This window comes from Protomyctophum parallelum (assembly GCF_964188405.1).
Source record: "Protomyctophum parallelum genome assembly, chromosome: 15".
NCBI classification, from domain to species: Eukaryota; Metazoa; Chordata; class Actinopteri; order Myctophiformes; family Myctophidae; genus Protomyctophum; species Protomyctophum parallelum.
The window spans coordinates 39,233,719-39,257,816 of NC_139710.1; the positions used below are offsets into that span (position 1 = coordinate 39,233,719).

At 42.7% G+C, this 24,098-nt stretch overlaps 1 protein-coding gene across 4 annotated transcripts in view; it reads left to right on the forward strand.

Annotated features, from left to right (window-relative positions):
- Positions 1–2,819: 2,819 nt before the first annotated feature.
- Positions 2,820–24,098, forward strand: part of LOC310872524 (kinesin-like protein KIF2A) — a 51,901-nt gene continuing 30,622 nt past the window's right edge. For 2 of the 4 annotated variants that reach the window (XM_083784453.1, XM_083784455.1), the window contains exons 1-7: positions 2,820–3,023; positions 12,629–12,723; positions 13,784–13,909; positions 15,865–15,919; positions 16,255–16,374; positions 17,691–17,729; positions 22,741–22,841. In XM_083784453.1, the coding sequence (XP_083640579.1) occupies positions 2,963–3,023; positions 12,629–12,723; positions 13,784–13,909; positions 15,865–15,919; positions 16,255–16,374; positions 17,691–17,729; positions 22,741–22,841 (597 nt within the window). In that variant the 5' untranslated portion in view covers positions 2,820–2,962. The remainder of the gene's footprint in view (positions 3,024–12,628; positions 12,724–13,783; positions 13,910–15,864; positions 15,920–16,254; positions 16,375–17,690; positions 17,730–22,740; positions 22,842–24,098) is intronic. The other 2 variants (XM_083784454.1, XM_083784456.1) reach the window with 1 other exon arrangement.

A 24,098-nucleotide genomic window follows, 5' to 3' on the forward strand; every position in this document is an offset into this window, starting at 1 on the left:
CAACCTATCTTCATATAATAGGTCCTCTCTAAAAATGATAAAATGGCACAATGTTTTTCCTACTCAGTCTGTGTCTCATAGGAGGGCTGTGGGCAGTTCAGAAACCTGTCCACCAGTGACATCATCGTTAGACAGATTTTTTTAAACAAGATTGTTTTTACAAAAATGTTTAGATTTGTATTATCGTGAGAACGATGGCTTCCATATTCGCATTGCAACTTTTCAGGACTAGAACGCCTGCAGTTCCTATTAGCTTGGATTCCCCATCGATGATGCCACTGGTGGATGGGTTTCTGAACTGCCCACAGCCCTCCTATGAGACAGACTGAGGGCTCGGGCACATCTTCGCGCACAGCCGCGTAAGAAGAACCTGACGCCCGACGTCAACCCCCGGCTTTTTAGACAGCTGGTGGATGGAAAAGAAGCTCCACCTCCGCGGCTGACTGACACGGAGGTGAGTGTTTCCGGGAATCTGGCCGTCGCGACAGTCAGCCGCGGAGGTGGAGCTTCTTTTCCATCCACCAGCTGTCTAAAAAGCTGGGGTTGACGTCGGGCGTCAGGTTCTTCTGACGCGGCTGTGCGTGAAGGTCTGCCTGCGGGGTGAGTAGGAAAGAAATTGTGCCATTTTATCATGATTATTGTCTCCACCAGGCCGAAGGCATGTGGGGAGAGTATGTTTTGCACTCCGTCCGTCCGTGGCATGTGGGGAGAGTATGTTTTGCACTCCGTCTGTCCGTGTGTCCGTCCGTCCGTCTTTCCACAACGGCCTGTTATAGCGCCACCAGGAGGTCGCTTTGTGCAAAACAAGTTTTTGCACAGTACACCTACAGATTTTGTCCAAACATCACGCAAATTGGTACAGTCTCTCTAGAGCCATTCAACGAAACCGGTCTTTCAGATTTCTCACACTCCATCCTGATTGGTTAAGATTGGCTTCCAAAATTCACAGGAGTGCTCAGTTTCAAACAAAATGCTGCAAATCATGAGCACATCGCGTGATTTCCGTGAAATTGTGCACCCACATTCCCACTAGGCCGAGGACGAAATGCCACTCAGACTGTGATAACTGGCCGAAAAGTGTTTTTACCTCTAACTGCACGGATCTGTGGATAACCAAGGAAAAACCTTTGCCTGGAAATTTTCACATCTGCTCTTTATAGCGCCACCAGGAGGCCGACATATGTAAAACACATTTTCTATTATTACTCCTTCAGATTTTATCCAAATTTCACGCAAATCGGTATACACTATCTCCATAGTCATGTGATCAACACGGAGCGGCACCATTTCCCATCTTCCATCCTGATTGGCTAAGATTGGCTTCCAAAGCTCACACGATTCGTCCATTTCGAAAAAAGCCCACAAATCACAAACACAGTGTGCAATTTCCGTTAAATTATACACGCACATTTTCACTAGGCCGAGGACGACATGCCACAATTTTTTCCTCAAAATCAGCCTCACGGTGGCGCTATAACAGGCCAATTCCAGTTTTTAGCTATAACTGCATCGATCTGTATACAACTTATGTATGCACACATGGAAAAACATTGTACCTGCATCCCTCCAACACGAACCTCCGGCCCAAATCTTCCTCAACAGCCTGTTATAGCGCCACCATGAGGCCACAACCTGACCTGCCCTGGTGGAGACCTGTGCCGATTGGCACTTTGTCTAGTTACAATTTATTAGTGAGGAGTCTGAGGACCTATATGAAGATAGGTTCACCACTTTTCAACCTATCTTCATATAATAGGTCCTCACTAATAATCATGATAAAATGGCACGATTCTTTTCTACTCAGTCTGTGTCTCATAGGAGGGCTGTGGGCAGTTTATAAACCGTCTTCCAGTGACATCATCATTAGGCAGATTTCTTTTTAAACAAGATTTTTTTTACAAAAGTGTTTAGATTTTCATTATCGTGGGAAAGATGGCTTCCATTTTCTCATTGCAACTTTTCAGGACTAGAAAGCCTGCAGTTTCTATTAGCTTGTATTCCCCATCGGTGATGTCACTGGAAGACGGTTTCTGAACTGCCCACAGCCCTCCTATGAGACACAGACTGAGTAGGAAAATAATTCGCCATTTTTTTCATGATTATTAGTGAGGACCTATTATATGAAGATAGGTTCAAAAGTGGTGAAGTGGTCCTTTAAATTAAAACGTGTGTGTGTGTGTGTGTGTGTGTGTGTGTGGGGGGGGGGGGGGGGGGTGTCAAGGGGAATGAATAGAAATTCAACTCTAATATCGAAACATGTAATATAATATTTCCTAAGGTGCATGTATATTGTACATTCTCCACTGAGTGGCTCACACGAGAATATGTATTATATTTTGTAGCGGACATGCAGTATTTCCAATACTTTTACTTCTCCACTACGGATCCAAATAGCCTATTATACGTTTACGCCACTTTAGCTATGAGTTACTTAAGGCTCATTCATAGTCTGGAACTCTGGATTTCCGGTGGTCACTTCACCACCGAAAATCCAGACTATGAATGAGCCTTTACTTTCTTTGTAGATTTTGATTATTATTAACAAAACATCAATAGCCACTTCAGGCTTATATTTCAGCTACCGGTATTTGAAAATAGCCGAGCTACAAGCTTTACATACAAGATCCCCCCTCTTCTCTTCTTCCATTTCTTTGTTTCTTGGGGAAAATATTTGAACACGATGGGAACCATTTGCACATGCGATAATAAAGATTCCTCTGGTTTTCCTCCTCTGGTTTTATTTTGAAATCAGCGAGTTTTATTTTGAAACCGGAAGTTATGTGTTTAACTCCGCTCACAACTTGACGCAGATTTGAACAGAACACCTCAGCCTGCATCTTCTTCCTCTGCGACTAAAAAAAGAAAGACTAGACTGTCTGCCGCACACACACAAGTACATTAAACACGTTTATAAAAAACACTGCAGTCTTTAAAACTCAATATTTATTTAAAGTAATGTAGAATGGCGTGCGGTTTTGGGAAGATTGTCGTCGGTACTTATGTGGAAATAAAGCGCAGTGATGGTAAGTTATTGTGTGTGTTTGTGTTAAGTTGTTAATGGATCTTTGTTGACCGTTGGTGAACACAGCAACCGTTGTCACTGACTGTCGTCTGACTGACTTGACTGTTGGCTAGCATTAGCGGCTACATTAGCATTATTAGCTGTGATGGATGGGGCCCCGCCACCGGCTAAAACCGTTTTTAGCTCCAAAGACAAGCCCATGTTAACGGACCGATGTACGGACGGACGGCGGGGGGTTAGCTGGGTGGCTATAACCAAGCTAACGGGCAGCTTCTTTCAATTTCAATCCAATTCAAAGGAGCTTTATTGGCATACATGAGAAAACATACGTTTACATTATTGCCAAAGCAAGTGTCAACAAAAAACAGTTGAAATGGGGGAAAAGTATATACAGTTGGGATGGTTGGAGGCTTGCTAGCAGGAGATTAGCAGAAGCAAATAATGCCGGGTCTCCGCAACAGTAAACTGTTTAATATGATCATGTTAGGGCGTCCCTTTCGCTGTTAGCATATTTTGTCCAACCCAGCTTCTTTGAGCCATGTCAGTGTGTGCCAGCTTTATTAATAACTGGGAGGTGGTGGTAGGTATAGGTATATAGCCATATTAGTTATGGGTTTAAGCCCCATTAAATGAGAGACTGCATCAATGATGGACTGTGTACATAGGCTGCCACACAGTGGTGTGTCCTTGGTGTACTCCTCTACACCGGAAATCCACTACATACACAGTATGTCTTTTAGCGAGTAATCCATTTTCCACTCTGTCTGTCTGGATGTAATTATGGGGCAGCAATAAGAATCTTTTCAGCCACTGCATGTCGATCTGAGTCGGTCAATCTGGAGATGAATGAGTCATTCCACCTGACCACATACACCCGTTTTTTTTTTACAGCTGTATAACCGATTGATTGAGCAGGTCTATGATGCATAAATGCAGAGGGCGTGGAGTCAGTCAGCCCCAGACCATTCCTGGGATCATGGATGGATATCTTGGAAGATCATTAATATGCACCAGGCAAGGGAAGCACAACAATCTAATGGGCAGAAATTAATCTAAAGCATCTTTAGTTGGCTGTGTGCCTGACTGCCTGTTTATTATAAATGCATATATTAATTAGACCTATGGCACCAAGAAGATGCTCAATTCAGAACACACGGAGGAGGCCTCCAGTCCTGTTTTTGGTTGTTATGGTGCATAAACAGTTGAAGTCAGTCAGTTACATAACGATAATGAGGAATATAATGGAGAAAGGGAGAGGTTGTTCTGCTTGTTCATATGTCTTGAATGTCCGCTTTATTCTGCCTGTCCTGTCCATCCTCTCCCTGGAGTGCTGTGCTCCAGGGCCCATGCCATGCACCCAAAGATCTGCCTGTCTCTCTGTGGACTGCTGTGCTGTGCTGTGCTCGAGGACCAATGCCATGCAGCCAAAGATGAGCACACGGCAGGTCACGTCATCCCTGCTGGCCGGCCGTCCTGTAATAGACTACATACACCCTGTGCTGGAGAGGATGTAGGAAAGAGCTGGAATACAGCAGAGGACTGTGTGCAGTAGTAGCTCTAACCTACTAGGCCTCCTGCCTCTCTTGAAGCAAAATTTCACTTTGGTTGTAGAGGTTTTAGGTTGTGTAGTTGCCTACCTTGCCATGATGATCATCAGGGTTGCCCCTGTTGTTGTGTACTACTTTGTTGTACTGTGGGTTTATGAATAGTCCTCCTTGGTGTAGCAGAGTGGCTCAGCCTAATGGCCTAAAAGTCTAATATCTCCCCTGAATCACAGGGATATCCCTGTGGATCAGTGGTGAAGATGTTGGCTTTCCAGTGAGTGACATACTTTCCCGGGTACGATTCCCGGGCGTTGCAAGGGTGCCGTGAGGCGTGAGCCCGTCATCCGTATCAGGTTTCCCCTAGAGAGGAGGTCAACAGGGGGGTGAGTGTAGCAAAGTGGCTCACAAGTCACAAGAGTCACAATCTCAGCCTAATATCCCCCCCCCCCCAATTGCAGTGATATCCCTTCAGTGTGAGTTTTAAGTTAACTTGTTCTGATGAGTGGGGGTGGGGTGCACTTGCACCAGGGACATGGGCAAAGGGAAGCCAGATTTGGTTATTAAACCACCACCCCATCCTCACATGTGTAAAGTCAAGGTATCCCGTCCCCGTCCATTTTCCATAGTGTTGTTGATATCTACACTCTGAATTATTGTTGTGCTGCCGTAATATTAACAACTAGAATTGTGTCATCTTTGATATGGGGCAAGGAAGAGTGCATTATCATTAATTCTTGGTCTGTCTGTAGATATACTTTTTATTGAAGGAATGTCACAGCCAGGGAGGCTAAGGAAACAGTCAGTGATTGAAAGAAACCACCATCATACTTAGTTGGTTTCATTTTCATATACACTCTTAAACTGGGTTATGATGTCGTTTAATCTTGATGGTGGTGGATTATTTGTTGCATTACTGTACATATAACATTGTGACTGACTTGTTTGCGTCTCTCTCTCAGAGTAGATTGTGAAGATAATATTTCTACATCTATATGTCATAGTGAGTGACATACTTTCTGGGACCGGTGCCTTTGTCATTACAGTGGAACTGACGCTAGAGAAGAAGGCCTTTGTTATTGCTGTACTACTCAGGCTAAAGACAGCACAACCCCCCCACCCTTTTGTGCCTCATCAGACAGATGGGAGATGTCTGTCACTCACTCAACTAAGTTTCAGTTTATACCGGGGACAGGGCGCGAACACACACACACACACACACACACACACACACACTGTGACAATATTATGTTGACCCACCAGGGCCACCACCACCACCACTAGGCAAGGCCCAGATCAGTAGACAAGAAGCCACTGTGGCCCACTGGAGGAGGAAGTTGACTCTCTCTCTTTGGATTTTCACTTCCGACGGACGTACAGGGAAACGGGATATGGGGGGAGAGTGAGCTAGCAGTTAACTGTATGTCAATGAGATGAGACTGCTGCTGCTTTATCCATAGGTTTTAACCCATTTTGGGTGAAGTTTTCAATAGCTAAAGTATAACATAATGCTTAAAACAGGCTCTGACCACCACAACAGAGGTGTGTGTGTGTGTGTGTGTGTGTGTGTGTGTGTGTGTGTGTGTGTGTGTGTGTGTGTGTGTGTGCAGGGTGGGGGGGGTGGAGGAAGTGAGAGAGAAGGGGTGGAAGTGAGAGCGGAGAGGAGGTGCATGCGCGCGAGCCTTTAGTCCCAACTTCTTCAATGTCCTTTTGCACCATCTGGACATTGTCAGGAATCTTGCCTTATCAGAAGATGTAAGTATGTTAGGTCGTCTACTTACTATGTCAGTGTGCCACGAGATAAGTAAGTCCACGTGTACCCACACTATTATTGCGATACTGTAACTGTATACAACTTATACAAAAAGTAATGCATTCTTTTTTTATCTGTACTTTGTGCACTCATTTTCAAATAGAGAAGGTAAATTACGTGTGCATGTGACGTGGATACTGGATAAGGCAGGAATTCAGGAAATGCAATTACATGCCTTGTTTCTTTGTGGTGCTCTCCCAAAACCCCAGTATATGTGTTTTGGTCAGTTATCAGATTTCTCACCTACCCTCTCCAAATAAAGGCTAAGCTAGTATTTAACCACCCTTACGAATCCCATTATAAAGACTATTTTATATAGTAACAATCTTTTAGAAAGAGCTGCATCCTCTTGCCGTGGTCGCTGCTTATGATTCTGGATATCAACTGGGTTATTTATCATATTTACTCACTCAATGTCTCGCCTATGAGAAAGCGCCCTCTGGCGTGATCACAGAAACTATAATACACTTCCAGATAATTTATTGGAATGCTACGAAACAAATGGCACTTGGTCTCACATGGGTCGGACCACATCAGAAACGTGCTCCTCTGCAATACAGGGACCTACCTCGGGTCACAGTCATGGTCAGACAGAGAGCGAGAAGAATGAGGCTGGCAGGGCGCTGTGCCAGGCACGCAGAACTAGTAGCAAACAAACTTACACTATCTATGGGAGCCTCAGCCAACCCAGGGCAAACCATGACGTTTAGCTAATAGTAATGGCAATAAATGCCCGTGTGCAAGTTCAGATCAATTGCTCAACCCACAGAGGAGAGCCATGCGGAACTGACTGGCTGACTGACCGAGGTTTCCTTCATATAATTTCTAATAGGGTAGGAGGTAGGAGACGTGTGTGTTCTAACAGCAAACATTTTACCTGAGCCCTAGTCCAGGGACATGTATCTGTGTCTACTACTAGTTCTACTGCACCCACAGATGCATGTGTGAGTTACAGTACTTTCGTTGGTGGAAATTCAACTAATGTGACGGAAGGAAAAAACAAAGAAAAAAGCAGTTACCAGTACCTATGTTATAATTTGGCATTCACATGAATAGGTTTTATGTTTAGAAATAGAAATCAAGTTTTTTGAACAACTAAACCCTTCCTTCCCCCAATATTTCCCATACTCGATACAAATAGTATTATCTTGCTGCTGCTTGAACCCACCATTTGACACAAACAGGGATGCTAATATCATCATGTATGTATGATATACTGATGTATGGCTGAAGCTTTGAGGCAATGATGGGTTGATGTGATATGGTATTTTAACATATCCAACATATCTACTGGTGTTGCAATGCTGTATCTACTGCAACAATTATCTTGACTATCTTGAGTGTTTGCTCGTTACAGTGTTCTGACTGAGCTCATGGGATTGTCGTTATCTGGGTTATCATGTCAAACAAAGGACTGCTACTGTTATCTGTTTTAATATTAGGATGGCGTGTGGTGTGGTCACCACAAGCCAGCTTTAACATTAAATGCAGACCTACAGTAAGGTCGAATACAAAGAAAAATAAGCGCTACGTGCGTGGAATCTCAGAAAACAGATGCTCGTAGGAGAGGGAACAAAGTTTAAGAAGCCTTTATTATAATGGCATCAAAAAGACGTCCGTGTTTTTAGTTGTTAAGCCTGCATCAGGGTCCAATAGTTAAGGTCCTTGGCTTGCAAACAAACTGAAGCGTTTTCTTTCGGAAAAAACATATTTATTTTTGCAATGGCTATATTGTCATGCAAAGTTGCAAACCCTGCCCATAGTAACTACTACATTTAGAGGATAGTATGTATGGGTGTAGCATAGGTTCCAACATACTACCAGACCAGTCTGACAGTCATTAGTCCGACACCCTACCCCTAAGGCCTAACCTAACCCTGACCGCACGCGGGATGCAAAAACTGCCCTTTTTTGATTACTTAGTTTCAACCAGACTTACAGTTAATTAATTTGATGAATGCATTGGATGACAATATCCATTTATTAAATGAATGATAAGGCTTAATCAGGCTACTGGTTATATTAGCTCCTTCTCAAGACAAAGAGCTCTCAGTACATGAACACAAGGGTCCACTTCCTCAATAAAGCAACCATCCTGCCTGCTAGCTTCTCTTCGTCTCACATATCAGATTCCTATCCTGCCATAGCCGTTGTGCACACAGTGTTCCACATTTTGATTTTGTTTAGTCAGTCTTTTAATTTAAAAGTAGTTTTATTCATATTTTAGTCATCTGAAAAGTTTTAGTTTTAGTCTAATTTTTGTCGACTAAATTGTAAATATAAGATTTTAGGCGACTAAATCTACAGTGGATTTTGTCGACATTTTCTTCTATTTTGGCAGGCCTCGATGGCGTCGACTCATAATGGCTCATTTCACACTTGTTTGGTTGCATGCTGAAAATAGCCGATCCGCAAGCTCACAACGCGTCGTGAGCTTGTAGCTCTGCTATTTTCAGAGGGCAACACCCGAGTGCACCCAAACATAAAATGACTTGTCTTTTAGTTCTAGTGGATCTCTTCTCCACTAGTCCCCTCACTAACATGACTGGTGTAGAACCGTTATGTGAATTAGAAAATATGTTGTTTTACCCGTCTGTAAAACAACTACATTTGTCTAAGACAAATTTCTTCCTCGGGAGACAAATAATAAAGAACCTTGAACCTTGAACTGCCCTTTCCAGACCATGAATGCAGCATTTACTATGGTGAAAGAAATGCAAATGCCACTCCTTTCCATGCCATTACCGGAGTCTCCTGAACTTGAACACAGCATTTTGCGTTGAACAAATTTGTTTAGAAATCCATGTCGTACACACCATCTAGTCACTAGTCTCCACTAGCTAAAGAGTGCTGGGTTGTGCCCCGAACATAGCTGTTCTACAAGCTCTCAAAGCACAGCGAGTCGCGGCGTGTTGTGAGCTTGTAGATCTGCTATTTCCGCTATTTTTGTCCAAAAGTGCCCTCTTGTGGGATTTCAGCCCCTGACCCTCTAAGTTCTAACACTCTCTGCATGTCCCTGTTTGAATAATGCATAGCTGCGGTCAGGCCTTGGATACAACATGGGTGACGATGACAGTGTGACATGATATTCACATCTGACATCTCCATGTTGTCACGTTTTCTCTGTTTGAATTATGGATAGAGACAGAATAACAGAGCTGCGGTGCTCAGGCCTTCTTGGACACAGCATGGGTGACAATGTGACATGGTGATATTCACATCTCCAATTCTCCATGTTGTCACGCTTTTCTCTAAACGTTCTTAACCAGTCAAGCCCTATTTTATACTGTAAAACACATCCACAAGCACAGTCGGGGAAAGAAAGAAAAAAAAAATATATTTTTTTACCGCGGTAATGAACCCGATACCATGGTATGCGTTACATACCGGCGGTATGGCGATATTGTGGTTATTGCACCCAGCCCTATCTGCTATATATTGTTTCATAACCAACCAACGTGCTATTTATATAGCTACAATCTAAAATGACACAGATGCTTTCCTGGTTTTATGGAGAAGCTGCTATGGTCTGAGATGGAGGGGATTGTAATCGCCACATAATATATAAGCTCGATATTGATTTAATGTAATTGTCATTGTACACATTTGATATGAATATGATTCCCATTAGCAGCCCTCCCGGCCGGGCTTTAGGAAGGCGGCCTGGCCGGCTCAACAGCTGGTGGGATTACAGTCATTAAAGGTTACACCACCACCAAGCTGCCTGCAGCTGTGTTTGCCTCTATTCCCACTGATGCTGTCAAGCAGCTGCTGAATCAGACCCTAATTAGGGGTGGGAAGAATCCGGAACCGCAGGCACTGGGTCCGACAACATTGAGGAACCGGCATCGGTTCCATCGCATTTAAGGAACCGTTTCCAAAGACTGTGTTGATCACACTGTGAGAGCTGCCGGCTGGAATAATAATAATAATAATGATGCATTTTATTTATAAAGCGATTTACATTCTTACGAATCTCAAAGTGCTACAAAGCATGGCAAAAGAAAGAAAATACAATACAATAAAAGAAGTGTAAGCATTAGCAGTAAAACATGTTTAGGGAAAAGCTTTCTTAAAAAACGTGGGTCTTAAGTCCATTCTTAAAAGAGTCAGTGGACTGTGGTGTTCTCAGGTGAATAGGGAGAGAGTTCCACAGACATGGGGCTGTGTGGCAGAAGGCCCGGCCGCCCATGGAGGTTGGTGTGGGGGACGGGGAGAAGATGGGTGTTGGAGGAGCGTTTTCATGTGTCTGCTGGCCTATTCACAGTCCAGTTTTCAGTGAAGAGCTGGTTAGTAAAAACAGAGAGACATGTCGTGTGAGCGGTGACCACTGCGGCGTTATGCCATGCTGTTGTTTGTGGTGGTCACCTGACTCACCTCTTCACTGAAAGCTGGTCTATGAATTGGCCTTTAGTCTGCTCTGTGCTGTACAATTACAATAAAAGTGGCTCTCAAAGTTACAAGTTTTACGGTAATTTCAAAAGGACCACCAATTACCCTTGAGAGTGTGTATACTCCATTTAGATCCATGTGTTGGAGTTACAGACCATTTGGAATAGGAATCGTTAAGGAAGCAGAATTGTTGATGCCGGGAATCGAACCTGCGACCTTATGTTCCCCAGGTAGCCTCTACCCTTTTTGTCTATGGCACGGCCTATACAGGCTGAAGCTGTGCTTTCTTTTCTTACTTCTGCCATGGTTGATGCCTAAGTTCCTTGCATGGTTTCCTCTGCCGTGTGTGTGTGTGTGTGTGTGTGTGTGTGAAATAGATTGTAAAACTCTTAGTTGGAGGCACTATATAAATGCAGTCCATTTAGCGTTTCTGTGTTGTTGCTCAAGCACGGCACATTGGTTCTGTTGAAGCGTTTGTCTTGTGACTCGAGCACATGCATGCATCACACAAACGGATCTTTTATGGACCGCAGTCTGGCCTACAGTTGTAGGGCTTGCTTAATGCTTATTATTATACTGCCGTTCATTTGCAGAACATGTAGGGCTTGTACAAAGCAGGGTTAGACTACCGTTCATTTACACAGCATTCCATGATGACTAGTACTACTAGCTCTGGTCCACAGCTCTAATGCGTTTCATTTAGAGCTATGTTACTCTCAACTTCCGCCGCTCGCATGAATGCAGACCAGCCTCTACTCTTTGGCGTAAATAAAAATAACGTTTTTGCTACTCACCAAAACAAAGGCGAGTTGTGTCATTAGAAAGCCTACTTTCTAATGACACCGGAAAAAATATTTTTAGTTACTCCGCTGCGCCCTCTACTGATATTGCCCAGAGAACTGCCTCATAGAGAATATTCTTCCTCCGGTGAAAAGAAATCCCTTTCTGGCCAAAAAGTACCGTTTATACGTGTGGTGGGGGGCTCAGAGTGCGTCCACTAAGGAAAGTAGGCTTTCTAATGACACAACCCGCCTTTGTTTTGGTGAGTAGCAAAAACATTCGTTTTATTTACGCCAAAGAGGAGAGGCTGGTCTGATTTCGATTTGAGATTTAAAACTGAAAGTCCCATAGCCTTACTGCGCAGGGCAGAATTGTAGAAGCAGTAGAAGGCTATGGACCAGAGCTAGATGACTACTTACATTTTGGAACTTAGGTGAATTTTCATTTAGTCTGGTGTCTCTATTATTTTGTGTTTTTTGGGGGGCATGTCATATTGTTATTCTAGGTGACAAGCTGGCAATGCATCACAGTGCAACCTTGTAGATCAGCTATGTTCACTATTTTCTTAAAGCTGCTATAAGCAATAATATGTCAACATTTTAATGACCTTGTTATTTTATTTTTTGGTATTCAGACAGCCAGCAATGAGTAAAACGCTTCCAAAAACAATTTAGTCTCTGTGACACATCTAGGGGCCACAATCTGCATTCAAAGATTTTCCTAGAAGCTTTGTCATTGGTCGATTAAGCCTGTCTAATTCCTGATTGGTTAGTCATTTCGAGCTGGGGTTCTAGGAACATCTTTGAATGCAGATTGTGGCCCCTGTCTCAGAGACAAAAACAAAGACACCACTCGCTCGGTGGTGTCTCACGTGGCTCAAGTTAGCTTGAGACGGCGCTGCGGTCTAGTCCATAGAGTTAATATATTTAGGTCTAGTCCGCAGTTGTTGTAGGCGAGAGGCACTTCCGTGTTGGCCACAGAAGCGGGCCGGTGGTTATAAGCACAACCCGTGTAGGGTTTAGAATGTCGCGACTGATACACCTGAGTAAGCAGCGTGTGTTTGTGTGACTCCTCCCACAGGGCGGATCCACCAGGCGATGGTGACCTCGCTGAACGAGGACAACGAGAGCGTCACGGTGGAGTGGATCGAGAACGGAGACACCAAAGGGAAAGAGGTAAAAAAAAACAGCCTCAAAGCGGGGATTCACTGAAGATTCCTCTGGGGACGGGCCCATTGGCAAGAGAGTATGCGGAAGCTGGAGAAATCAGAAAATGACTGGGGGGCCAATCGGTGATTGCGTTTCACCGTACAACAGTGAAAAGCAGCCTCTGATTGGTTCATGTGTGTGTATATATGATGTCGTAACATTCAAAACGGCAATGGCTGCCCTCAGCGCAACAAGTTTAAAAGTTTCCACAGAAATGATAAGAACAGCAGTCATTTCAGATATAGACTCTGACATATATCCGACATATCTCGCTCACGTAGAGAGTAGAAACTAAACAGACCCTTGTTGTTTTTTATCTTTCATGCATGAGGAGCAGACTATAGAGCACTGTGTGGTGACGTCGGCTTTTTGTTACGCTGATTGGCTAGATGGATCTGTCTGTCAAGGCAACTACTAACGCCCACTTTCCATGCTGCCAACGGGCCCGACCCCAGACTCGTATGCGGGGAGACGGCTTCAGTGAATCCCCGCTATGAGGCTGGCCACGCCAGGCTAGTAAAAACCTGAATAATGCATATCTGGAGAGACATTCAGGAGACACTGTCAGCCAAGTGCACACATTGTTTTCCATCCCAGCCTGATGACAGCCTCTCCACCCTGACGCACACACGTCAAGCTGCCAGGGGTCTGTGACTGGAGTCGCATAAACATCTTGATGATGTCAGGATACTCCATGTAGGGATTTTGCAGATGTGTGTGTATATATATATATATATTTAAAGAAATGGACTCTGCGTCCTCTTAACAATACACATGCCCAAGTTTGAAGTCGGGATATGCTGGTGACACACTCATATATAGATACTGTACATATACTATAGAATGAATTATATTATTAGACAATCATACACCCTTCAAACACCCTTCAAAAACACTGGTGTTTTGATTTTGCTACAGAAACGGCTGTGATATCTGTGACTGTTTATCTTTATCGGATCTTTAACACGATTGAATACACTGGGGTTATCAGTGTCTGTAATGATAAAGGTCTCCTCTCTCTGAACAGATCGACTTGGAGAGTATATTTTCTCTAAACCCAGATGTCGCCCCGGATGAGGAGATCGTCCCGAGCCCCGAGACCCCACCGCCTCCCACTCCCACCTCCGTTAGTAAAATCAGTAAAATTGCAAAGGTAAGAATACGCCGCAGTATCTGTCCAGGTATAGCAGTTGCTTGGTAACCACCTCTCCCTCACAATTCAATTCAAATGAGCTTGCTTCATTGGCATGAGAGGGGCACCGCATTGTGTAATTTGTCTAAACAAATGTTGTATATGTTATATACATGTTATACAGGGTATAAAGCTTTGAATAACGGCAATATTTTCCAGTCACTTTGGGACCAATAGCAGCATTCTTTCTCCCAACTATTTAAGTAGTATACAAACAAAAAAAATGTTTTTAAACTTAAAGGTAACGGCCTTGTTTACATGTGCAGTATGTCTAGTATGTCTACTCTGTGCAGCTAGTAGTCCTTAGGGTGGCTAACCTTATTTTATCGCCACTGTTCACAAATCTTGCTGCTGTGTTGTTGCATATTGTTGTATTTCTCCCAATAAGTATGGGTGTTTTTTTGTCTTTGGTCATAGTTTCAAACTCAATGAGGGTGTTTATAATCTGTGGGAAGTATGTGTCTCTGAAGTCTTGTTTTAGTGTCCAGTTGGATAGAAAGTCCACATTTTGGGTGCATATAGTCTGTCTTCCCTTGGGAGCGCTAGACTAAAACTTTAGGAAGGGACTAGTGGACAAGAGATCACTAGTCCTTTTACAATTAGTTGCATGCTGAAAATAGCTGAAAATAGCTGATCTACAAGGTCACAACAGAAAACCAGCCAAACAGTCTGTCTGTGGCAGCCTTTTCTCTGTTCTCTATCCTCACATGGCTTCTCTTGACCCCACAGAGCAGCTGTAAGGACGACTCGTGTAGAATGCTTGATTGCAGCTAAACTGCTTTGTCATGCCAGACCGATGGCATGGCTCCACTTGGCGTGGACCTCTGTACTGAGAGTATTGGATCCTCTTAAGTAAAACGGCCAATTGGACCGCAGTATTTGTGTCCGGCAGAGACCAGCTAACTCAATTTATTCAGTTTTTTAATTTTAAAAAGTGCTTCTGACAAAACCACTTGAGCTAACTAACTCCATTGGACCCTCAAACTGTCCGCTAAAGCAGCTAACTCAGGGCACGGTGGCACAGTTGGTAGTGCTGTCGCCTCACAGCTAGAAGGTCCTGGGTTCGATTCCCGCTCGGGATGCTGTGGGCGCTGGCGGCGTGTTTCTTCCTCCGCGTCATCAGTGCCCATACCTGAGGCGGTGTTGGTGAAAGGGCCTTTCTGTGTGGAGTTTGCATGTTCTCCCCGTGTCCCCTAGGGTAGGTACCCTCACAAAAACATGCAGTAATCCTGGTCTCTAAACTGCCTCCCCCTGGCCAGCCGGGGCACCTGATGGAGGGGAATGGAACTGGTTGGAATAACGTGTTCCTTCCACGCGCTACGTCCAACCAGGGAAACTCCCCCCTGTCAGGTGTAAAGGAGCAACTTGGACACTCATGCATGAAGGAAGCATGAGTTCAAGTCCGTTGCTCTCCCCAGGTTGGCGGAGGGTGTGTAGAGCCCAGGATCACATTAGATTTAAAAAAAAAAAGCAGCTAACTCCACCACCACATCTCTCATGGAAGTAATTGACAATACATAAAGTCACAATACCAACTTTGATGAGGCAGTATTGCTTTGTTTTAAAAATATAAGGTTTCTTTCATTTCCCCCCATTTCCTGATAAATGAACATTTTGGAGTTGCCCTTGGTTTGCGCCCGACAGCCAGAGATATGGTGCTATGGTTTTGGACTGCATGCGCCCCAGCCAGTGTTGAACCCTACAGATTTTAGAAGGCATTTACCGGCTTCAGGTCTTAATATAATGACTAATATAAGTACACAACACACAGGGAGCACACACGCAGGACATTCAGACCGCAGGATCATACGTTTAAGGTAGAATGTGACAAAATTAATCAATATTTCAATGTGTAGAAGATGATGATGATGTTCTCGTATTTCAATATTGAAGTTTGTGTTGTTCTTCTCTTGCAGAACCGTCGCACAATAGCACCGTCTAAGAGTGAAGCTCCATCCAGAGATAACAGAGGTAGCATTCGCCTCATCTGCTTGTATTGAATTACTGATTCATCTAAAGAGATTTAGACCAGTGTTGATTTCGTCGGCTAAAACTAGGCTGAAAAATGTTCGTCGACTACCTTTTTTTTTGCTGATAAACTACATGGAAACTAAATGAAAACTAAGCTATGACTAAAACTAAGACTAAATATACTGACAATTTCGTGAACAAATAAATGGGGGGGCTTTCAGAGTAAAAGCTGCCATATCTGCCCGGCACATCCCCGAGCTCCTATTTTGAAAGAAATCCCGGCGCTGATTGTGTTAATTAGACTTTTGCTGTGTGGTGTTGTCGTTGTTTGTTAGTGGTGGTGACCCGAGCCAGACCGCCGCCCCCGCAGCCTGAGCCTGCACCCCCTCCCCCGGCCCCCATCCAGCAACCCGCACAGCTAACACAGGCCCAGACAGCCCAGCAGCTACAGAATGGTACGTCATGTTCATTTGACCTGTCCTGGGGCCATGATAATATGTGTGTTATAATGTTTCAGTCATGTTCATTTGACCTGTCCTGGGGCCATGATAATATGTGTGTTATAATGTTTCAGTCATGTTCATTTGACCTGTCCTAGGGCAGTTGGTTCCCAAACTTGTTCATGTCAAGGACCCCCAAAATGATACTCACTGCCCCCCCCCCCCCCCCCCTATTTTAACTACCTCAAGGACCCCTGGGAACCCTACTTTGGGAACCACTGTCCTAGGGGCATGATAATATATGTTGTAATATTTCTATCATCTTCATTTCACCTGTCATAGGGCCATGATAAATTATGTGTAAAAAATAACTTTGATTCTAGAACTGGTTCCATTTTTTTTAAACAATACATTTATTGCATTTTCCTTTTTTGAGGGGTACTAGCCCCTCCTATATACAGCTTTTGTCCCCACGCATCTCAATATATGTCATTGACAATGAAAGGATAAATTAGGTCAAATGTCCGCCAAATCTGCACGTAAATTTAACCAACCAACCAATCACATAAATGCAGTTGTTCATGAGATGATGTATGATGATGTATAAAGAGTGCCCCTCACTTTACACGGGTGAGATTTTTTTACACAGTACAACAGAACAATACCTTTATCTTAAAAAGGAGATGGCTGCTAAATGTTTCATCTGGTTGTCACTAGAAAGTCACCTTTTAGAAACAACAGAAGTTCTTATTAATGAATACAATGGAGTTAGATGTAACTGGTAAGGCACTGCTATGGTTAGGTTTAGGCATGGATTTGGTGTGGTTAAAGGGACACTTCACCTTTTTTTTTAAAATATATATGTTAATGACGTTTAGAAGATTTAGAACACTTTTTTTATGTGGTTTTAGATATATTAGATTGTAGCAGTGAGCCCAGTATCTCTGATGTCATGGACACTGGGCTCACTTACTTCCTGGACTACATGTTGTCTCAGTAAGACAGCCCTCCCCCTATCCACAAGGAAGAGCAGTGCACCAAAGCATTGTGGGAATTGTAGTCCCGGAAGTAAGTGAGCCCAGTGTCCATGACACAATGGGCTCACTGCTACAATCTAAAATATCTAAAACCACATATCGCACAAATAAAATAAAAAAACAGGAAAGTGTTCTAAATCTTCTAAACGTCATTAACATATATTTCTTTGCAAAAAGGGTGAAGTGTCCCTTTAAACAGATTTAGAGGTATTTTTAGCCCATTTTAGAGATTACACTTATGTTGTTTTTTTATATTACATATATTGAAATGTCTTGTCGATCACGTTCATCGAGAGCCCTCGCATCAGCCACTTTCCAGAAAGGAGCAACTTTGTATGTATCATCATTATTATCTGAACGTCCTAAAACTAAAGCTTCATGGTGATTCTATCATTATATCTGAACGTCCTAAAACTAAAGCTTCATGGTGATTCTATCATTATATCTGAACGTCCTAAAACTAAAGCTTCATGGTGATTCTATCATATCTGAACGTCCTAAAACTAAAGCTTCATGGTGATTATATCTGAATGTCCTAAAACTAAAGCTTCATGGTGATTCTATCATTATATCTGAACGTCCTAAAACTAAAGCTTCATGGTGATTCTATCGTATCTGAACGTCCTAAAACTAAAGCTTCATGGTGATTCTATCATATCTGAATGTCCTAAAACTAAAGCTTCATGGTGATTCTATCATATCTGAATGTCCTAAAACTAAAGCTTCATGGTGATTCTATCATATCTGAACGTCCTAAAACTAAAGCTTCATGGTGATTCTATCATATCTGAATGTCCTAAAACTAAAGCTTCATGGTGATTATATCTGAATGTCCTAAAACTACAGCTTCATGGTGATTCTATCATATCTGAACGTCCTAAAACTAAAGCTTCATGGTGATTCTATCATATCTGAACGTATATCTGAATGTCCTAAAACTAAAGCTTCATGGTGATTCTATCATATCTGAACGTCCTAAAACTAAAGCTTCATGGTGATTATATCTGAATGTCCTAAAACTACAGCTTCATGGTGATTCTATCATATCTGAACGTCCTAAAACTAAAGCTTCATGGTGATTCTATCATATCTGAACGTCCTAAAACTAAAGCTTCATGGTGATTCTATCATATGAATGTCCTAAAACAAGTAAGACGCCCAAACGCGGGAAGCGAACGCAGCTCGTAAATTGCAATAACAACAATTAGAATAAATTACGTACTTTTTCTTTTTAGTTAGTAATTTTTGTAAGTTTTCTACTGTGTGTGTGGTTGTGTGTGTGGTTGTGTGTGTGTGTGTGTGTGTGTGGTTGTGTGTGTGTGTGTGTGTGTGTGTGTGCTACAGCTGCGCCCTCTGGTGGCGGGCAGGTGGTGTCACAGCGGGACAGACAGACAGACAGACACACAGACAGACATGATCTGCAGGGTCTCATAGTTAGTGCTCATTGCGTTCGCAACTAAAGCTTCATGGTGATTCTATCATATCTGAATGTCCTAAAACTAAAGCTTCATGGTGATTCTATCATATCTGAATGTCCTAAAACTAAAGCTTCATGGTGATTCTATCATATCTGAACGTCCTAAAACTAAAACTTCATGGTGATTATATCTGAATGTCCTAAAACTAAAGCTTCATGGTGATTCTATCATATCTGAATGTCCTGAAACTAAAGCTTCATGGTGATTCTATCATTATATCTGTATTATCTGAACGTCCTAAAACTAAAGCTTCATGGTGATTCTATCATTATATCTGTATTATCTGAACGTCCTAAAACTAAAGCTTCATGGTGATTCTATCATATCTGAACGTCCTAAAACTAAAGCTTCATGGTGATTCTATCATATCTGAACATCCTAAAACTAAAGCTTCATGGTGATTCTATCATATCTGAACGTCCTAAAACTAAAGCTTCATGGTGATTCTATCATATCTGAACGTCCTAAAACTAAAGCTTCATGGTGATTCTATCATATCTGAACGTCCTAAAACTAAAGCTTCATGGTGATTCTATCATATCTGAATGTCCTAAAACTAAAGCTTCATGGTGATTCTATCATATCTGAATGTCCTGAAACTAAAGCTTCATGGTGATTCTATCATTATATCTGTATTATCTGAACGTCCTAAAACTAAAGCTTCATGGTGATTCTATCATTATATCTGTATTATCTGAACGTCCTAAAACTAAAGCTTCATGGTGATTCTATCATATCTGAACGTCCTAAAACTAAAGCTTCATGGTGATTCTATCATATCTGAACATCCTAAAACTAAAGCTTCATGGTGATTCTATCATATCTGAACGTCCTAAAACTAAAGCTTCATGGTGATTCTATCATATCTGAACGTCCTAAAACTAAAGCTTCATGGTGATTCTATCATATCTGAACGTCCTAAAACTAAAGCTTCATGGTGATTCTAAGGTTCTGGGTTCTGATTAGTTGCCATGCTGGATTGACGTGTGGTGTGGTGGGGACTTAACGATCTATCATGGAATTGCTCGTTCATACTCGCATCACGGTGGGAAGGAGTTTTGCTTTCCAAAAAGTTGTTGACCACATGCCTACCCTAAGGTCCCTATTCTCGACATGCCATTCATAATCCATTCGGTGACGATAATAAGCCAGACATTTGGCAAAACAAATAGAGCTACGAGCTCACGACGGCGAGTCGTGACTCTGCGTGAGCTTGTGGATCATCTATTTTCGGAGAATAGATCTGGTGTAAAGAGAATAAACAAGTAGAGGACCAAGTATAGAGCCCTGGGGTATCCCCGGCGGCGTTCAAACAATGACATAAGTGGTTAATAATGCATTTCATCGTGGTGTGACTTCGCGATCAGTTCTTTTTGCCAAGCAGTGTTGTTTTTGGCAGCAAATTTTGATTTTAGTTTTAGTCATAGTCGCTTGAATAGTTTTCTTTTAGTTTTAGTCACATTTTAGTCACCTGGAATGTTTTAGTGCTAGTCTAGTTTTAGTCGACTCAAATGTATTTTGGCGGGCCTTGATGCCGTCGTAATGACTGTTTTTACACTTGCTGAAAATAGTTGGAAAGATCGGCTATTTGTCAGCATGCAACCAAGTGTAACCAATTAGTTTTCGTCTGTGAAAAAAAAGGTAGTCGACGAACATTTAGTATAAATCGGAGCAAACGCAATCCTTCCAGTAGACAGACTCTGTCTGGATATCAGAGAGGAGGACAGTCCTAAAACCCTGACATGTACCACTAACATACTGTGATTCTGTTATAAATGTTAGCCCCATTTATGAGCAATATCCCCATTCATTCCTCTCTGTAAACTCTCATCTCCTCTTGAGTTACAGTACAGTAGTCACACGCGTGCACGCACGCACGTGTGCATGCGCGCAGGCACGCACGCACACACACACACACACACACACACAGAAATGTATCACACGTCATCAAATTGCTATTCTAATCATGGTGTTGTTGTCACATAGATTGAGTAATTTGGGTCGATTGTGCCATAATCCATATAAGACCCATATGCACAGGGCGGGGTGGTGGAGCATAAGCTTATGGCACAATGGACCTAAATTACGAAATCTTAAGTGTGTGTGTGTGGTAACCTTTGTGTTAAACCTGATACGTTTGAGCATCAGACTTCAATGACGATTACAAATAGGACGATATATTTAGAATAATTGATGAAGTTCTTGGCTTTTGACTGAGGAATCTTGTGTTGTGATTTTGAGGTTATTGAGTCGTGTTTTGGGAGGCATAGGACTTCATATAGCAATCATGAATGGGTATATGCAGGAAAATGAATATATTGCAAAAGTGGGAGATAATGGTTTTATAATATAAAGCTTTTCAGGAATAAAATCCTATCAAGGTACTGTAAGAGTGACAAAGGACCCACATGTCAGAAAGGCTTGTACAGTCATTTAACCCATTCAGGACGGGAACCCCTTTTGGTGTTTTAACTAAGCATTATGTTATACTTTAGCCATTGAAAAAATAGCAGATCTACAGGCTCGTAGCGTGGCACTCAGTGCCAAGCTATGAGCCTGTAGATCTCCTATTTTTTGAAAAATCGTGAAAATGTTTTGAATACATATTCTTTCAGAGCGAACGCTTTTAACTCAAATTTTTGCTTCTTGGGGAGCGGTGGGGGTTCCCTGGAACAACATATAAGTTTGTGGTTCCTTCACATGAAATAGTTTGAGCACCACTGATAACAGAAACATGGGTTTTTCAGAAAACTGTCATGATTTAGAAGACATTTTATTTTATTTTAACCATGTCGAAATGCGTTATAAAGTTGTCAGGCCAGCCTTTAGTCTGTGGCTGTGTTCCTTATTAGCAGTGAGCCAGGGCTAATCTCAACATCTCTCAGTAACTCATTAAATCATGACCTCTGAAATGAATCAAGTGTCTAAAATTCACCTTTCCTTATACCTGCATCGAGGGCATTCATTCTCTTCTCATGGTGACGGTTGGGTTTTTGATTTAATGATGTGAGTGTTGCCAACTTGCCACTATTCGTTGGTGTGTGTGTTTTTTTTTCCTGTGGAGATTTGGAACAACACATGCTTTTGATTGAGAATGTACGGGTCCATTTGGTTTCATTTTACGCGCTCAAAAGTTAAAGATCTAATAAGGGGGGGGTCCATTTGATTACCAACGCTGTCATTTAGCTGGGGACCACCTGGAACCCTGTCAAGGACCACTGGTGGTCCCCGGACCACTGGTTGAAAACCCACTGTTGTACCAGTACACCTCCTCGCTCTCTCACACTGGGAAAGCATTCATTCAATTCATCATTTTTGCAGTGTTGTTTTTGGCAGCAAAATTTGATTTTAGTCATAGTCTTTTGAATAGTTTTCGACTTAGTTTTAGTCACATTTTAGTCACCTGGAATGTTTCAGTGTTAGTCTAGTTTTAGTCGACTAAATGTCATACAATTTTAGTCGACTAAATCTACAGTTGATTTAGTCTACTAAAATGTGTTTTGGTGGGCCTTGATTGCGTATCGTAATGACTGTTTTTACACTCAAAATAGCCGATCTACAAGCCCACAATGTGTCGCGCTGCGATGTGTTGTGTGCTTGTAGATCTGCTATTTTCAGCATGCAACCTATAAGATGACTTACACTGGATCTCTTGTCCACTAGTCCCTTCCTAACATTTTAGTCTAGTTTTTATTTGTTGACGAAATTGTCAGTATATTTAGTCTTAGTCGTCATAGCTTTAGTTTTCATTTAGTTTTCGTCTGAAAAAAAGGTTAGTCGATGGAACATTTTTCGTCTTAGTCGATGAAATCGACACTTGGACCTTAAACTGTTCTTTTTCTGGTCTCCTCCCTTCTTCATGGCAGCGAGGAGGAAGTCCAACTGCGTGAAGGAGGTGGAGAAACTGCAGGAGAAGAGAGAGAGACGACGGATACAGCAGCAGGAGCTGAGGGAGAAGAGAGCACAGGTACACACTGAGTCAGATGCTGCGTCAGTGTCCTGCCTTGACTCCTCTAAGCAGAGATAATCCCACTCTGAGCAGTGAGTGCGCTCGTGGAACAGTGATGTAAATAGGTGGGGCGACTGTGGCTCAGGAGGTAGAGCAGGTCGTCCAATGATCCATGTGTCGGCGGTTCGAATCCCGGCTCCTCCTGTCCACATGTCGAAGTGTCCTTGGGCAAGACACTGAACCCCAAATTGCTGCCGATGTGCTGGTTGGTACCTTGCATGGCTTCCGCCGCAATCGTTTTTTACAAATTAACTAAAGCTAGCAAAATAAACTACAATGAATAAACTAAAGTATATAGTACAGTAGTACAGTAGTGCATCCCGTGGAGGTTGTATTGCGTCCCTTAACTATAAACTGCGTTTTGGGATGCAAAATGCACCCTATTTTAATCTATGCCTGATGCGGCAGAGGCTAATTGCTGTCTTTGCCCTCAGCAGGGTGTGTGCATTGTGTTTTTTTTATCATTGGTTTTAATTAGGGCTGACCCCCAAAAATGTGAATATCCGAAAGCTTTTTTCGATGGCACGAAATTTAAACATGAAAAACATTGCTGATCTACAAGCCCACAACACATTGCAGCATGACATGCTGAAAGCTTGTAGATCTGATACCCTTCAAAGCCATGTGCTTGAGCTCCATGATGATTCATGAATCACTGACTCATTATTTAATCCCCCCTCCAAGCCCCGTCGGCACAGAATTCGGCTCGTTTTTAGGGCTAGAATCTTTGAAAAAAACGATGGAAGGTCAGCCCTAGTTTTAACACCCCGAACACCCGGGGTTATTTAATCCATTAAATCATAGTACCCAGCGATAGCAGCAGTGGAGCACATTTAGCGACGGACCGGAATGTGGCTGAAGTAGCTTCAGTAGCTTGACCAAAACATTCTTGAGGCGATCGACAACAACGGGAGGTATAATTAATTATATCGCGACGGGACCGCGGTGGGCCGTCTAACACATAATCTTTTCTTAGAATTGGACGGAATGATTTAGATCAAGAGTTATTCACGTTTTAAGATTTTCCATCTCGTCGGCTAAATGGGGGGGGGGGGGGGGGGACATTTTCGATGACGTCCCACTGTTGCGATGCGATCGGTTTTGATATCATCAATCTCCGTCCCACTGTGGAGCGATGCGATCGGTTTTGATATCATCAATCTCCGTCTTGAGCACTGGGCGTTCCACTGTGGAGCGATGCGATCGGTTTTGATA